At 45.5% G+C, this 17,355-nt stretch overlaps 3 protein-coding genes across 3 annotated transcripts; 1 reads left to right on the plus strand and 2 right to left on the minus strand.

The window, feature by feature from the left end:
* Positions 1-171: 171 nt before the first annotated feature.
* On the minus strand, positions 172-6,462 carry LOC142989984 (beta-1,4 N-acetylgalactosaminyltransferase 1-like). Its single transcript, XM_076139676.1, has 11 exons — positions 6,176-6,462; positions 4,939-5,153; positions 4,668-4,850; positions 3,295-3,401; positions 3,169-3,206; positions 2,897-3,077; positions 2,525-2,617; positions 2,245-2,432; positions 2,020-2,160; positions 1,694-1,931; positions 172-1,604 (listed from the first exon to the last, which is right to left on the minus strand). Exons 2-11 carry the CDS (start codon positions 5,151-5,153, stop codon positions 1,393-1,395), a joined length of 1,596 nt encoding a protein of 531 aa, XP_075995791.1. The 5' UTR covers positions 6,176-6,462; the 3' UTR covers positions 172-1,392.
* A 2,143-nt stretch (positions 6,463-8,605) lies between these two features.
* On the plus strand, positions 8,606-13,539 carry LOC142989985 (glycoprotein-N-acetylgalactosamine 3-beta-galactosyltransferase 1-A-like). Its single transcript, XM_076139677.1, has 4 exons — positions 8,606-8,796; positions 10,028-10,296; positions 10,504-11,153; positions 11,969-13,539. Exons 2-4 carry the CDS (start codon positions 10,086-10,088, stop codon positions 12,239-12,241), a joined length of 1,134 nt encoding a protein of 377 aa, XP_075995792.1. The 5' UTR covers positions 8,606-8,796; positions 10,028-10,085; the 3' UTR covers positions 12,242-13,539.
* A 65-nt stretch (positions 13,540-13,604) lies between these two features.
* On the minus strand, positions 13,605-15,429 carry tac3a (tachykinin precursor 3a). Its single transcript, XM_076139679.1, has 7 exons — positions 15,292-15,429; positions 14,832-14,947; positions 14,634-14,727; positions 14,421-14,450; positions 14,274-14,327; positions 14,103-14,169; positions 13,605-13,760 (listed from the first exon to the last, which is right to left on the minus strand). Exons 2-7 carry the CDS (start codon positions 14,931-14,933, stop codon positions 13,742-13,744), a joined length of 366 nt encoding a protein of 121 aa, XP_075995794.1. The 5' UTR covers positions 14,934-14,947; positions 15,292-15,429; the 3' UTR covers positions 13,605-13,741.
* Between the last annotated feature and the right edge of the window lie 1,926 nt (positions 15,430-17,355).

The raw sequence follows: 17,355 nt of genomic DNA on the forward strand, positions 1-17,355 counted from the left end.
GAGTGTTTCACTAATTGGCAGGAAGTAGTCCACTTCAATTAGAACGCAGTACACAAGGCTCAGGACAAGCATTTACTAAGCCAGACTGCACGGGCAGAGCTACAAACATGCACACACACACACACACACCTACTACACACACAGCCACACAAATGTAACACTACACACTCGTACAGGAAGGTCAGGAGTGCTTTAATGATAAAGCTTTGATTTATGCGTAAGAACATGCTTTGAGGAAAATGGAGTGTAAACAACACACAAACACATGTGCACAATTATCAGACCCTCACATCAGCAAAAGAAAACATTTGTATTTTTGTCCTCACACACTCTCAGTTCAACATAGACAGAATCAAACAATTCAACATCACAGCAAAGTAATATAAACTACAATATAACATCAATCAAATCAAATTATTGGTTCCAACAATCACATCTGTGCCTCTGTTGAAATGTATCATATTGATATTTGACTTAAAGCCATGTGAACCATTTGGCACAGCGGTGGACGAGCAGCTTCTATCTTTTGCTTCCATCTAGTGGTGGAAAGTGGCACAGCAGCCCGTCAGCTGGTTCACCATCCCGGGTTAAGAGACCCTGACCCTTTATATTTGTATGTTTTACCACAAATACTGTAATAGGATCGGGGATTTCAGTAGAAGATCTTTTTAGCATTTTAAAGACACATTCAGTGAGTGCATCCATTGAAGGAACCGTACCAACTTAAAGGCACTGACCCCAATGGGATCAGGTGCTGGACCAACCCAGTACAGAGCAGCTAAGAGAGAGAGAGAGAGAGAGAGAGAAAGGGAGAGAGGGAGAGAGAGAGAGAGAGAGAGAGAGAAAGGGAGAGAGGGAGAGAGAGAGAGAGAGGTGGTCTGCACAACAGGTTTCTTGAATTATTACTGATAAAAGCAACGTTTCGACCCGCAAAGTCTTCATCAGGCCTGAAATCCTGCGGGTTTGAAATGCGTGGGAGCCAGAAACTCAAGTGCGTGGACTAATTCTCTCCTCTGACTGTGAACACATGCGTATAAAAACTGCAAAACAGTGTTTAATCTTTCACAAATGGCTTTTTACTTCTGTGCATCGAGTAGAAAAATAAATACTGATGGTAATATGAGGCACTTTGGTCTCTGCTGCGCTCAAGAATCACAATCTGCTCACAAAATCTGTGCAAATAACTTCATCTCAGTGCAAACACAGCAGTGGGAGAGGATCCCTCACCTTTAGGGTCATTGTCATTCTAAGGTCAGTCTCAGTAAGTACTAGTACTAAGTACCTCAACAGTGACGGCCTTGGATCTCACACACACACACACACACACAAACACACACACACACACACACACACACACACACACACACACACACACACCGACTCACACAGGCTTCAGTTGCTGGTCATGCACTTGAATCGGTTCCTAAAGTAGAAGTTTTCATCCGGATTGACTCCCTCAGTGTTCTTTGAGGAGTAGCGGAAGTGTTCGTAGGCCTTTTCTGAACTGGTCTGACTCCAGGGAAGTTTGATTTTGGATGCGTGGTTTACGATGACGTCGCTACAGGAACCAATGTGGAGGGATCCCAGTGCGTCGATGAAGAACTCTACAGGGTTGGAAGACATTTAAGCTGGATTAAGGTTCTAAAAAGGCGAGCAGTGTTGGTACAGCAGCATGCAGGCAGGGAAGACTGACCTAGATGACCATGCCGTGACAACCGGGGGTTAAAGCCGGCCTGCCGCACCTTCTCCGTCCTCCCCATGAAGAAGTTGATGACTGCGTCGGCGACCACGCAGCTGGGGAACCCGTCCACGCTGTGGTGGTGACCTTGCCTGATGTGTAAGCAGTTGCCGTCCTCGCCTCCCGCCTCCACGGAAATGGTGTGACAAAACGTTGCAGTGTAACCTGTCACCTCTCTCACAGCGCCACCAACCTGGGACATCATCAGAATTCACACGTCAAACAATCTGAATGCATTAATGAATGAATGAATCCAACCCTTAAAGCCCGATTGTTCTCACCAAGTCCAAGGTGGTCTTCTCAAGGATGTCCACCATCTTCTCCAGCTTGGTGTTTGAGGAGAAGATGAAGTCGTCGTCCACCCACAGCACGTACTTGGTGATCACCTGAGACACGGCCAGGTTCCTTCCTGCAAACCAACCCTGCAGAGGTAAAGGTGATCAACTCACAGCGACAACTTGACAGTCGTATCTCAGTCAGATGTTCTGACGCTCAGACGTCTCTACCTTCTTAAATGGCATGATGTACTGATCTATGTACGGCCCAGGCACCGCTTTAGGGTGTTCGTTGTCATCTGCTATCACTATGGTGACAGTGGGGTAGTACTTCCGGATGCTGTCAATCAGATCTTTGAGTTTGTCATAACGAAGGAAGGTCTTGGTGGCTATGGTAACAAGAGCACTGATGTTGTACTCTAGAGTGGAAACAAACACAATCAGCACACTCACACTTCGTATTGTGCATCAAACAAATCAAAGACTTGTGGAAGTGCGACTGGCCACAAACCTCCTGGGGATCCAGAGTTGTAAAGTTCGGGGACGCGGTCGTGTCCAACTTTAATGGTGAAGAACGAGCGGTGTCCTTCTGTGGAGAACTGAACTGTGGAACAGAGAATGAAAGCATGAGCATTTAAGGAAATCATCAAGAGCTTTGCTTTCACTACAGCGCAGTCATCAACATTATTCAAGACAGGAGCACAAATCACAACAGTGTGTACAGTGTGCACACTACTGCACATTCCATACACCTCCGGATCTCAGGGAAGCAAAGGCAGCATCACACACATCAGCTGATTCCTCTGTCCCACGTCTGTGAACGTCTCCTCCCTCAGCAGTTCAGCTCATGACACACGCAGACACACACCGGGTCGGGCCTCACCTGTATCCGCTGTCTTGGGGTTGAACACGGTGTTGGTGTACGTGACGAACTGCAGCTGGCGGTTCAGAGCGTCGAGGTCTGGACTCGACACCGTCATGTGCATCTCGCCGTCTCCTTTCACAGACACCGCGTCTACTGTAGCCGCCACATCAAACGTCCCCAGCGTGGCTGTCAGGTGAACCTGGAGGCACGGTTTGGAGCATTCAGACAGAGGAAATGTGCGTGTGTGTGTGTGTGTGTGTGTGTGTGTGTGCGCGTGTGTGAGATTTTACCGTGTGATTGGCTCTTGTCTCTTCTCTAAGACCCAAACCTATGATAGGAGCACAAGCTTCAGTATCAGATATCATCACAAGGGAGGATACACTACCTTGAATGGGTAATGGCGGCTGCGGTCTCACCGGGTATGATAGCGGTCCTGAGGGGTTGGACCTGCACGCCCTGGGTCGGATACTGCAGAGGACTGTTGGCTTCAGCTACGATGAGCTCATCTGCAGGAGTGTAGGACCTTCACAGCAGAGCCACAGCAGACAGGAAACACTTCATATAGCAAAGTCCCATTGCACCTATCCCCCCTTTGTGTGTGTGTGTGTGTGTGTGTGTGTGTGTGTGTGTGTGTGACATTGTGTCAGCTTCCCTTTTGATGTCCTCACACACACACACACACAGCGCTTGTCAACTTCCGTTCAGAGAGGCAGAAGGCAATCAAAAAGAAAAGAGAAAGAGAAAGAAACCCACTAAATTCAGGTTGACCTTGCTTTTGTCCTGCCCCTGTTGTTTGTGGTGCTGCGGCTGCTGCACAGCTCTTTGTCCGAGACGGCTCTGAGCCAATCAGGAAATGCAAATTTAGGCTACGTGGCCGGAGAAAAACAACATTGTCTTTTGAATACAATACCTTCCTCAGACTCTTCCCCTCTCTCACCTCTCCTCTCTCTGCTCTCAGCACCTTCTTGCCTTTCACTCAGCTTGTGTGTGCTCACACCGCTGGCCTCATTCCTCTCTCTCTCTCTCTCTCTCTCTCTGTGTGACACCATCATGCTGTGTGTGAGCGATTCGCGTACAGTGTGTGTAAGTGTGAGGCCGTGATGATGTCAATGCCATTTACTTGATTAAATAATGATTACGTTAAATAAACATCACACACACACGCACACGCACACGCACATGCACACGCACACGCACACACACATACACCCACACACACGTAAGGCTCCTCACCAACCACACCGCCTACATTTCTGCCTCTGAGTCAACTCACTACACAGCTAAGGTCGACAATTTCCCCATAAACGACACTGAAGAGTTGCTCAGTGAACAGTGCTCAGTAAATTGTGGGCAGCACACACACACACACGTGTCTTGAGGGTGAAAACTGCAGCTTGCTCAATCAAAAGTGTTACTAGGACATTAGGACGCTCACCACAGCCATCAAGAGAACAGATCAATTAAGGTCACACACACACACTATGCTACTGTTTGTATAGTAGTATATTAACCTGGGTATGACAGTATGCTGGTGTGTGTGTGTGTGTGTGTGTGTGTAAGAACAAGCATGTGGTCACTGCCCAGATGCATTCAAAACCAATGCAAATTTGAACTCTCAGTGGTGGAAAAAAAAAAATCTGAAGCGAAGCAGGCAGGTTGGGACATAATGAGTAACTGAGCTGGGTCAAAGTCCAGGGTGGTGCAGGATGAATGTATGTTATCTGTCATATGTCTCATCTGTCTCTCTCGTGTGTGTGTGTGTCTGTGTGTGTGTTTGTCTGTCCTTTACCTCTTCTGAGAGCTGCTGTATTCCTGAGCCCGGTGTCTCTTCACCCCTTCAGGGTCAGGATGGGAGCTCAGGAACGACAGGTGGAGGTTGTGGGCCCAAACTCGTGGGAAGAGCAGATTGGCGAGCGGCAGGCGAAAGGTCTCAGGATCGCCCTCGCACACACACGCATTCTGTGCCAAGCGACTGTGGCAGGGAAAACAGAGGCATTCAAATTTGAGAAGCGATTCAAGAGGAGATAGATCAACCAAAGTCTGCCTGACCGGTAACACACCCTGCTACAGCCTCGTTTACGTGGTAGGCGATGTTGTCATGGCCACCGACGAAGCCTTTGGTTCTCTCCTCCAGGAGCTTCTGTATGGAGCCGCGCTGTCCCAGACGGATGACAACTCCAGAACCGGACCAGGCGTTCCAGGAATAAAACAGGAGTATGGGCAGTAATCCAAAGACCACAATCAGCCCGAAACATCTGATAGAGATGAGACGCATCTAGAATGCAGATATAAACCAGTGTCAGCAGAGCTCCCTAACAATGACACGGCTCACACACTCCCAACACACTGTTTCTGTGGGCACAGGGTGTGATTTGCAGCAGCAGCATCATTTACAGCAAACATTGTACATGACATTGCACATACAGTTGTAGGATATTTTGGAGATCATTTTTTATATAGAAAGAGGGAAAAGAGAGAGAGAGAGAGATAGAAAAGGAAGGTTGTATTATCACTACTATTGTTGTTGTTTATACGTAGACCCTGAGGTAGAGTACAAGAAGATCGGAATTGCAATGTCATAGGGTAAATACAGTTTCTACAGCACGATGTCAGACAGCAATGTGAAAACAGAAGAACAAAACAAAGAGGAGAGGAGAGGACATCCTGTGTTGAAATTACTTCTATCTGGGTGAGTTAGTTAGTGATTCATAGAGTCATGTGAGGAAGTTTAAGATAAAACCATGCAAACTATGTGAGGTGAAGCAACAGAACATCTGAACATTCCTATCCACTGTGATACTTGATGCTCCTCTTTAGTCAACTCAATGATGCAAACTACATTGTTTATTGTTAATTAAGTGTCTATATCCAAGTTCTACAAGTTCTTACATTCTCTTATATACACTTATATTCTCCACTGACCCCCACTTCACATGTATCATTAATGTTAATAACGCTTGTGTCTTCTGTAAAGATTACCTACAGAAACCATTTATGTTATAGAATATTTACCAACTAAATCCGCAAATGTGATTACATTGAAACACAAATACGTTTCCTCTAGTTCCCTTCCTCATTGCTTGAGCCCAAACTGTAGATATTACACATTTGATTCATTTTGTGATACTTCTAAATACATATGTTGCATTCACTGCCCTCCAGAAACTCAGAGACGTAGTTTGCTTCACATGCTGTCAAGGTTCATAATGTGAACAAAAAAGGAAACCAACAGTTGCGGTGAAAAACAGTCGCAGTACAGTCACATGAAAACAGACACACTGACGGAGCGATACTTACTGTCGCTCTTTCCTTTGGCGCGTCCTGTCCTTATGTGCCCCTATATGTCCAGCGTTTGGTTCAGTTGGAGGAAGTTTCAGAGAAAGTTTCAGAAGAAGTTTCAGATGAAGTGTCAGACCCTCTGAGTGTTCCGCAGAAGAGGCGAGGCCGCTGCAAGTGTGCCGATAAGCTGCCGGCGTCCCGGAGCCACTCCTTCTATCACTGTGACACACATTGCCGGAGGGACAAACGGGAATTGTAAATTTTAATATTTATCTGCATGAATCGGACCTAGTTTAAACTAGATTACGTGACGACGTGCTGCCCACGCCTCGTATATGTGAAATGTGAGCCTTGTAGCAGGAGAGGAAGCAGCCCAGCAGATCTGACGCCTCCTTTAGCCAAAGCAGCAACTGCATGTTTAAATTTAAGACACGAACCAACAGGAATAACGCGAATTATGTGAACGTAGACGTCTGGAGGACGATATATATATACACTGCTCAAAAAAATTAAAGGAACGGTTTTTTATCAGGGTATGGCATGAATTCAATTGCACTTTTCTGATAATGATTTGGTCAGTTAAGTGGCAGAGGGGGTTGTTAATCAGTTTCAGCTGCATTGGTGTTGATGGAATTATCAACAGGTGCACTAGAGGGGCAAGAATGAGACGACCCCCAAACAGGACTGGTTTTGCATGTGGAGGCCATTTCAAGTTTCTCCCTCTTGATCTTTTTGAACTGGTTTTCCACTAGTGTTGGCTTTAGCTAGAGTCATTATCACGACTGGGAGCATGAGGCGATTTCTTAACCCTACAGAAGTTGCACAGATTGTCCAACTCCGCCAGGATGGCACATCCACGCGTGCCGTTGCAAGGAGATTTGATGCGTCTCCCAGCACAATCTCCAGAACATGGAGGAGATTCCAGGAGACAGGCAGTTACTCTAGGAGAGCTGGACAGGGCCGTAGACGGTCCTCAACCCATCAGCAGGACCGATATCTGCTGCTTTGTGCAAGGAGGAACAGGTTGAGCACTGCCCGAGCCCTACAAAATGACCTGCAGCAGGCCACTGGTGTGAATGTTTCTGCCCAAACAGTCCGAAACAGACTTCATGAGGGTGGCCTCAGGGCGCGACGTCCTGTAATGTGCCCTGTACTCACTGCCCAGCACCGCGGAGCTCAATTGGCATTTGCCATAGAACACCAGAATTGGCATGTCCGCCACTGGCGCCCCGTGCTTTTCACAGATGAGAGCAGGTTCACCATGAGCACCTGTGATAGACGTGAAAGGGTCTGGAGAAGCCAAGGAGAACGCTATGCTGCCTGCACCATCGTTCAGCATGACCGATTCGGTGGTGGGTCAGTGATGGTCTGGGGAGGCATATCCATGGAGGGACGCACAGACCTCTACAGGCTAGAGAACGGCAGTCTTACTGCCATTAGGTATCGGGATAAAATCCTTGAACCCATGGTCAGACCCTACGCTGGTGCTGTAGGTCCTGGGTTCCTCCTGATGCACGACAATGCCCGGCCTCATGTGGCAAGTGTGTGCAGGCAGTATCTGGAGGATGAAGGAATTGATACAATCGAATGGCCCTCACGATCACCTGACCTAAACCCGATAGAACACCTCTGGGACATAATGTTTCGGTCCATCAGACGTCGTCAGGTTGCTCCTCAGACTTTACAGGAGCTCACTGATGCCCTTAGACAGATCTGGGAGGACATCCCACAAGACACCATCCATCGTCTCATTAGGAGCATGCCGCGACGTTGTCAAGCATGCATACAAGCACGTGGGGGCCACACAAGATATTGAGAAGCATTTTGAGTTGCAGAAATTGAATTTTGGCAAAATGGACTAACCTGCCACATCATTTTTTCACTTTGATTTTGGGGTGTCTATATATTGAGCCTTCTGTAGGCTGAAAACTTTTATTTCCATCAAAAGATGTGCCATCCTTTTGTTCCTAAGACATTAAACTGTCCATATCAGTATAGATATCCAACATATTTCTTTTTCACATTGAAATCTGATGTGTTTTCAAAGTGTTCCTTTAATTTTCTTGAGCAGTGTATATCTGTTTCTTAAATATTTACATGGTCATGTCCTCATTTTGAAATTTTTATTTTATTTTCATATAAAAAGTCTTTATTTGTCTTGAACATTTTTTTAACAAAAATGAATGGCCCCGAATCGATAACAAAATTAAATAATAATGTTACATAATGTATTTAAAGTCATATTACTCATTTCGCAACTATTGTGCAACGCAAATAAGTTTCACATTTTAGAAACGGCTCTGATTTAGGATGTTAAAAAACAAATAAACCGTTTGAATGCTTCACATCAACGCCCCGACTTACATTAGGGCACGAGAGTCTACTTCCTGGTACGTCATCGAAGGCCAGCCAATGAGAGGGCACGTTTCAGAGTTTAGTCCCTGACGCTGCAGCATGTCAATCTGTCCTGCAGCTCTCCTCACTCCTCTCTCCTCGTCTCCTCGCCTTGTTGCTTTAAAAACAGAAACGATTTCTGCATAAATACGGACAGAATGTAAACCTGAGCGTGATGTGACAGCGGCGCAGACTCATGGCGGACCTGAACAAGCATCTTCACATATGACTAGACCCCACCAAAGGTAAATAACACACATCAAACACACACACTCTCACACTCTAATCCGTAAAGCGCTTGAGTTTGCAGACGCAGATCGGTATCGCAATACAAAACAAATACAAACACACATCTTTGTATTGCAAACGGCCTTAATGTCGCTGTCACAGCGTGTTTGCAGTATTGGAATATGATGCTTGGATAAGGCTGAATAAGTGATTGTTCTTTTATTTGTGGTTGAAGAAATAAGGTCACTACACTCCTGTCAGCAGCTGTCCCATGTAAATGTTTAACATCTGTGGCTAACTGTGATGCAACAAATAGACTCAAGTCACTTCCTGAGGTCTTCATGACCGAGCACAACAACCCACCCTGAATTAGGACTCCCACTGTGCTGTCTGTGTGAGTAGATACATCCGGAGGGAGACCAGCCTGTGCTAATGCAATCGAGAAGATTACAGTAATTAATGGAACAACTTCCATGACACAGTAAGAGCAGCAGTGATGATTTGCTGGGCGATGAGGACATTTCCACAGTCAGAGCTGCTCTGAGTCCAGAGATTCAGTCAATGATTCAGTGTCGGAGAGGAGAGATAAATGTTTTAGCTGAATAGATCATTAATTGAAGAACTGGTGTCTGATTGCAGATGTTGTCTTTCCTCAGCCTGTGAGGCTGCAGGGGCATTAAACAGTGCTGTGCGGTTGATCTGATAAAGTTTGTGTCTCTGCTAAGTGCACATTTTCTTTATCTTCTCATCAAACAACACAAACACGCTTTACAAGTTCACTTATCTGCAGGAACTGTGCATCATCACAGCTTGGTGAGAGGGGAAAGTTTAACAACAACAATAGTAATAATAATACAACCTTCCTTCTTTCTCTCTTTCTCTCTCCCTCTCTCTATCTCTCTCTCTCTCTCCTTTTCCCCCTCTTTCTGTATAAATATCTCCAAAGCTCCAAAATATCCTATAATTGTATGGTCAATGTCATGTAAAATGTTTGCTTCAGTATAAACAAATAGCACAAATTGAAATGATAAACGACATTATCCACATTTGTGGAGTCTTGTTTGTCGAGTTTCAGTTCTTTGCGTCACATGCACAGTTACACAGCTTAGAGCCACATCACACACAGGGAAAGTCTGCGTGTGTGTGACGCACTCCTTTACAAACAAAATGAGCAAAAACTTCAGCTTCAGACACTTGATTAGTGTTGTTGGTGGCTTACCTGTCTCACCCTGCTGCGTTGCGTTTCAGCATAGGTATGGTGTAACTGGAGCCTGGATGTCCTGGATGTCCTGGAGGCCGTGTCACCATGAGATGTCCCAGCTCCAGATGGCCCTTCATCCTGGGCCTCTTGGTGGGGGCCTGCAGCATGTACGTCTTCCTGCACCAGGTGTGGTTCCAGAGGAGTTACCCCATTCTGACAGAGGCCCAGGAAAAAGGTCTAAAGGCGGCGCCGACGCCGGTGACCTGGAGGAGAGAAGGATCCGCTCTCATCAACTTGCTGCACCTTCAGCAAACAGGTCAGTGATGTTGCACTGATGATTTCTCTTATGCAGATGTTTCAATGTTTTTGCTTTGTCTTAATACCCACCATCTTGTGTATTCACGTTGATACTTGAGTTTAAACGCTCATTAATTTGTATTATCCCTAAGTCTTAGATATGAAGTAATCATAGCAGGATGTAAGGAGAATCTGGGCGACTGGACAGTTTCATTGTCTCCCGTAGGTGAAGACAGCCGCGTGGCAGGTGAGATGTTCCAGAAGGTTCGTATCCTCTGCTGGGTGATGACTCGACCTTATAACCTGCAGACCAAGACTCGCCACGTCCGCTCCACCTGGACTCGGCACTGCAACGTGGTGGTCTTCATGAGCTCGGCGGAGGATCCCGACTTCCCCACCGTGGGTCTGGGCACCAAGGACGGCCGTAACCAGCTCTACTGGAAGACCATCCGGGCCTTCCATTACGTCTACGAGCACCACGTCCAGGAAGCAGACTGGTTCCTGAAAGCGGACGATGACACCTATGTGGTGGTGGACAACCTGCGCTGGATTCTGTCCAATCACAGCGCAGAGGAGCCCGTCTACTTCGGCAAGCGCTTCAGGCCTTATGCCAAGCAAGGCTACATGAGCGGTGGGGCCGGCTACGTGCTGAGCAAAGAGGCCCTCAGGAGGTTCGTGGAAGGGTTTATGACTGGGGTCTGCACACACACCACCCCTGTAGAGGACGTGGCACTGGGGCAGTGTTTGGAGAAGATGGGAGTCCTGGCCGGGGACTCCAGAGATACTTTGCAACGAGAAACCTTCCACCCGTTTGTGCCACAACATCACCTAACAAGCAAGTTCTCCAAGAGCTGGTATTATTACCCAGTTGTTGAGGTAAGTCCCCTCTTGTTTGATTTATACCTGACTAGTGAGAGAATAGCTTTAATTTTGAAATGTTTACACTGTTTCTACAGCACACACATCATAAATGTTTTGCCTTGTGAACCAAACACTGCCTCACAGAGATACTCCCTCAGTAAATGAATATTTGATTATGTGGTCAATTCCTATTCTGCGCTCGCACAGTGAAGTTCACATTAAAGTGGATGATTGCGTTCAGAGGCGACGTCCTGTCAACAAAAGGAAAATTGCCCAATTTGTTTCTGATGATGCAGCTAATTTATTGTACTTTGCAATTAAAATGAGACGGGTCCATTAGTGATATTGTGTCTGACGGCTTGAGCAGGGAAAGGTCTGACGCAAACAAGCCACTTTGTCTTTCAAAGGTAAAAAGATAAAGAGCAATATAATTATAGATTTCTAAAGAGAACGCATTGTACTGAGAGAAAACAAATACTAACACACAAAATGCAAACACATTAAAGTTGCTCATGGTGGTAATTTTACGCAAGAATAGATCAATTTGGGATTATTTGTGATAAATTGTTATAAGCACTGAAACCACTGAGAGTTGCTATGTGGCTTTCCTTCCGTTTGCAGGTGTTACACTTGATGCCTTTTCTGTTTTTACTTAATAGCTCAGAGCTTTAAGGGATTTCTGCCGAAGGTGTGAACCTAAAACACTGTTGACAAAACGCTGAATGCTTCATTTGATGAGGAACAGCCAAGACACCCATGATATCTGATCCCGTGTTACGGGAAGAACGCAGTAACAAGGCTGTTTATGTTTATGTGTCTTGTTTCCTCAGGGTTCACAGTGCTGCTCTGACCTGGCGGTATCCTTCCATTACGTGCAAGCAGAGCTGATGTACGCACTGGAGTATTACACATACTACTTGCGAGCGTACGGCTACAGACCGCGCTACCAGCCGCCACCGGGCCGTAATGTGGACCTGCGTACAGAGGCGGCCCTGGCTGCAGGAGGAGCCGAGGAGGAGGAGGAGGAGGGGACGGACGGAAGAGGAAGAAGAGGAAGCACAGCTGCATCCGTCCCAGCCAGTCAACTCCCTAGTCTAAATTGAGTCTGAGTCGAAACAAATGACATCTGATGCTGTAGTTTAACTGACTGCATGTGTTTTGGCTGAGGTTTGTCTGACTGAATCGATAGAAGTCATCATTTACAGACAGTGGATGGGGAACAGGAGCATTGGGAGCGAGCTCAGCGGGTTGTTTATGTCAGCACAGCGTGTCGGCTGTCAGGACAGGTCTCTCCTCAGCCACTCACAGTATATTGTGCTTCTGTGTTTACATTGAGGAAGGTTAATATTTGAACACCACTCGGCAGATCCTGCTGCCGTGTTTGTCCAGCTGCTTTAACATTTAAACAGCGTCACCTCACTGCAGAATTACATTTCAGATATCTACTAAATGGATTTGCACTCGTCATAATTCCTTTCCAGATATCTGTAATGAAGTCGCATATTGTTAGTTATGACGCAACTGAGGCAAAACCTGCCTGGCATTGTGGTTAATTTCAACTGCGGCACTGAACTAAAACATGAAACACCTTGTTGGAGACTCCTGCAGGTTCAGGCTCAGCTGACAGGCTGTCACATGATAGCTTGTCTTGGAATTATGACTCAGAACTTCAACTATTTGGATATCTGGATTTCACAATTGGTACAGAGAAAACTGAATTGTAGATATTGGAGATATCTTAAATGGATATTCCGACCAGTCATTATTGAATACTGGATATGTTAAATGTGAATCCCGTTCCTTTAATCAGTGTTAAATCAGCCGCTCATACGCTCGGCTGACTGACGCTATAAGGGAGCTGGATGGAGCTAATTGCATCTGACACATTTCAAGTATTGTGGATTTACGCTGTCAGGTGTGAGTTTGGAGTGATGATGCTGCTGAACATGATTTTTATGTTCACTATTTGTATTTGATCTAACCGGATGATAGCCATATACAGTACAAGTCATAAGTAAAAGGTTTGATTGCCCGTTTCTGATATTTCTCCTCTGTTGTGTAGCCGGTATACAGATTCCAAAGATTTCAAATCCACAGCCTCCAGTGTTATGTTGTGTGTTCAGTAGCAAATGCCTTTTTACCGGTGTGTGTGAGCGATAAGAGATTTCATGTGCCATTTGAAATGTTTGCTCTGAACACAAATATGGCTTCCAATGAACACAGTATTATACTAATCTCCAATCAGTCCCTGTTGTCAAGTCATTTCATAACAGCAAACATTTACAGCGCGCACGATTGAACATTATTATCTGCATCACAGCCGAGCTCAGCCAGTCTGCACAAATAATCCACCAAAATGTGAAATGAATTAAGTATTTATATTAAAAAAAACTGTTTTATTTTGACTTTTGGAGAAATGAATGATGTGGTAAAGAAATGGACAGATGAACATTAAAATCTCAGTAATTTATCGTCACTTTCATCCGCCAGCTGGCAACTCTCTGTCTCAGGCCTGTGTTTCTGTTTCCATCTGACTTTTACTTGTTACTGTTTGCTTTGTCGTCTCTGTGATCTTCTGCCAGATGAAAGTCTTCCTGCAGCAGCTACTGTCCCTGGAGAAACCTGGAACAAAAAACACACTAACATCATCATACATCACTGGATATTAATCTCATTACTCCCATAATACTGTGCTAAATATTTAATTTTTTATTTAATTGAATTACAACATAAAAAAGGCTAACTTGACATATTTGCTTTATTGCCAAATTTGCCACACAAACAAATGCACATCAGAATCATTGACAGTAGAACCTGCAGCTGCACCAACCACATTTCTTTTGCAGCTCAACCTTGTGTGGATTCACAACGTCTGGTGTGACCTCATTGTGTGAAGTGACCACACTGACTGATGTTCCATTTCCTGAGCATGAGAGAGAGACACGCACAGAGAGACACACTCACCTCAGCCTGCACTTATTGAGAAAAATGCCTCTCCTCTCCGGGGACTCTCTCCTCCAGCGACCATTGCCTGTGACAGCACACACACATACACACACACACACACACATACAGTACAGCTATAATATGTAGCCAGTATGAAACCTCAACAATATGAATCTGAATCAAACTCACCGGACTCAGAGTCTCTCCTTCCCATAAGACCAACGAAGATGTCATGCATTTCCCCTAAAATCAAGCAAAATAGAGTCAATATTGTTTTTTTTATATGGTTACATAAACCAGATGTCAATGGAAAATTGTTTTAAAAAAAAATCTTACTTTTATTTGGAGATGGCGCAGCATCAGCATCTAAACAAGAGAATATGTGTAGTTGCTTAATCCAATAAACACATTCCAGGTCAATTTAAGTGAAATTACTGGAGCAAAGAATACAATCACATCCTCCACATTCAATATCACACTTCTATGATATTTTAGTCAATCTCTCCATGCATATTGGAGCTTGTTTGCGCATGAAAGCCTCAGACTCACCGGCGCTTCTCCTGCCCATCAGACCCACAAAGCTGTCATAATCCAAATCACTGTATCTCTTTAGAAGGTTCCGTTTGAGGAGAGCCAAGCCCGTCTGCAGGAGAGACGACAAGCAGAGTATCACTCTCTGATCAATGTGACCCTGAGCATTAACACACCTTTGCTCTGATTCGAGCGATGAGTGCAGGGGGAACCTACGTCTGAAGTTGGCGAGCGCGCTGCGGGCTCCTCGCATCTGGACTCACTCCATCGAAGTTTCATGACGAGAAACAGAGACACCAGCAGCAAACCTCTTCTCATCTTCTCAGCACCACCTGCGCGACAGGAATGAGCGCAAACGAGTGTTCACGGAGGCTCCAAAGGCACCTGTAGCGCACATGGAGCGATGGGCACTTGTGCGTAAAAGCGCGCAGACTCCGTTATAAAGAAAATTTCCTGAGAGTCTTTTTAATTAATGTTATTGTGACGAATCATTTATTTAAAAATGGTGAATAAATCCCGTTAATAAGGTGAAATGTCATCGTTACCGCCTCACACCTTAGTTTTCTCTCCATATAACAGCTTAAGCCTCATACATAAAATGGAAGATAGCCGCTGATACTCCTGTGATTTTATTCCTCTCAAACTTCTTATTAAATGTTTTCAAAGCGCCTCTTACCTGTTTTTCGTGGGGCTGGTAATCTGGAGCGGGAGGGAACAGGCGTGCGTCCCGGTGAGGCGTGAGGAGGGACGGGCGGCTCCTGCAGAAGGTCCTGGTGTGCAGAAAGTGAGCCGGGCGCTCTTTGTTAAATATGCGATGTTCTACCTGCGTAACTCCAATCAGCAAGTGAGGCGTAGGTAGGACATCAGCTCCTTTATCACGTCGTGCTGAGGGGCTGCGTAACTTACCCACAGCGAGGATCAGTGTGACGCAGAGAGGTGTGTCCCCACCATCACACACACACACACACACACACACACACACACACACACACACACACACACACACCATCTACCAATACATTCATCAATAAGCAAGTGGGGATAAATCAACGTCATTAATCATTCATGACACACTGCCTCCATCAGAACCTGCACTGGTGTGTGTGTGTGTGTGTTCACTGCACTTGTATCTCCTTGCCAACCTTCTGAAATGAACCTCAAGGTGCCTTATTTCCACTGAGCAGTCACATGATGCTGCCAGGATACTAATGTCTTTAGGAAGTTATTATACAGATAGCAGCTGCCTGTGCATCTATTCCACACACACACACACACACACACACACACACACACACACACACACACACACACACACACGGTTCTCTGTCAGACAGAAAATGTAAAAGTGGAGACATTTCTACCTGCGCAGCCACGTCCCAATTCTTGTTTATAGTTAATGGGACGCATTTGCATCATATCAACACATTTAGAAATGAACTTGAGATTAGTGGAGCGTATTTAACACAAGTCCAAGCTCACTGAGGTGTTGTTGGCCCGGCCTCTGCATGTAATAAGGCTTTAATGAACAGAAGCTTAGTTACCACAGACATTCTGACAAATCCTCAGACTAACATTGACTCAGTGACTGACAGGCGCTCTGTTCCTCTCAGGGAGTCATCTCATATCGTTTTATGGGTGCTATTCTCCCTTAAAAGACTCTGAGGGGAGACAAAAAAGCACATCTTGTAAACCAGACAACAATTTTAACGCTTAATGCAAATCACGAAAAGTATTTTTACAAACAAAGCTCTTATCAAAGAAAACTTTTAATGTTTTGTGCAATTATACAAGCAATTACCCTTCCCTCGGTGCTCATGAGTGCTTTGTGAATGTAAACCAGCACACGTATTTTAATAAAGCAGCATTTGAGGTCAGAGCTGTTAAACAGGCAAAGGGAAGTGCAACAAATATCAATGTCTCCGTGTGACAGCGACAACAAAGTAGCAGGCAAAATCCCAAACAGCACATTTCACAAAAGGTTAACGTCTCTATGTTTTAGTAATGACTTCCCACCTCCATATTAGTCTGGTTCCTGCTTGTAGTGGCGTAGAGGGAGACGCAGTGCAGGGGATCAGGGTGGGAGATCTGACGGAAGTGGGGAAGTCATTAAATGCATTTTTACATTATTGATGAGTCGTTTTTATCCCCTCTGGCAATCAAAGCGACCCCTCTTTGTGGAGTGGGGAAAGAAGACCCGGGGCTGTTTATCCACAACGCGCGATGGGCAAACAGATGTAACACACAGATGCTGAGAGCTACAGGCTTGCTTGTCCTGACAGCTGTGGTGGTAAAAGTGAAGTAAAGCAAAGTGTTACTGCCTCTGATCCTTCATGCATGACTATTCCAAATGCAGCTCCTCCAAAATGTCCAAAACGGGAATTAATTAAACGGGAGAAGACATTTACCTGAATGTTTCCAGTTTTGAGCATAGATAGTTACTCTTATTATCCATTACTGTCATTGATTAGTTGATTGAAGTACTTGAGTACCTGCGTCACACTGCACTGCAGGTAGCCGTGTTCACTGACGGACCTCATGCTCTGTCTGCTGTGTGGCATTTGGACCACCTTCATTCCCTGCGTCTGAACTTGACAAACGGTCCCCGTCTGTGTCTGAGACGTCCACAGAGCTCCTGAGGTGAACCTACAAAAAGAAATCGACATAAACATTCTTTATAATGTCAGCTGGACATGAATGGACGGCTCGGAAACAGCAGGTGACCCATTGAGGTCAACGACGG

Source organism: Genypterus blacodes, unplaced genomic scaffold, assembly GCF_046128005.1.
Source record: "Genypterus blacodes isolate CSIRO-AG114 ecotype Tasmania unplaced genomic scaffold, CSIRO-AGI_Gbla_v1 ptg000440l_1, whole genome shotgun sequence".
Taxonomy (NCBI): domain Eukaryota; kingdom Metazoa; phylum Chordata; class Actinopteri; order Ophidiiformes; family Ophidiidae; genus Genypterus; species Genypterus blacodes.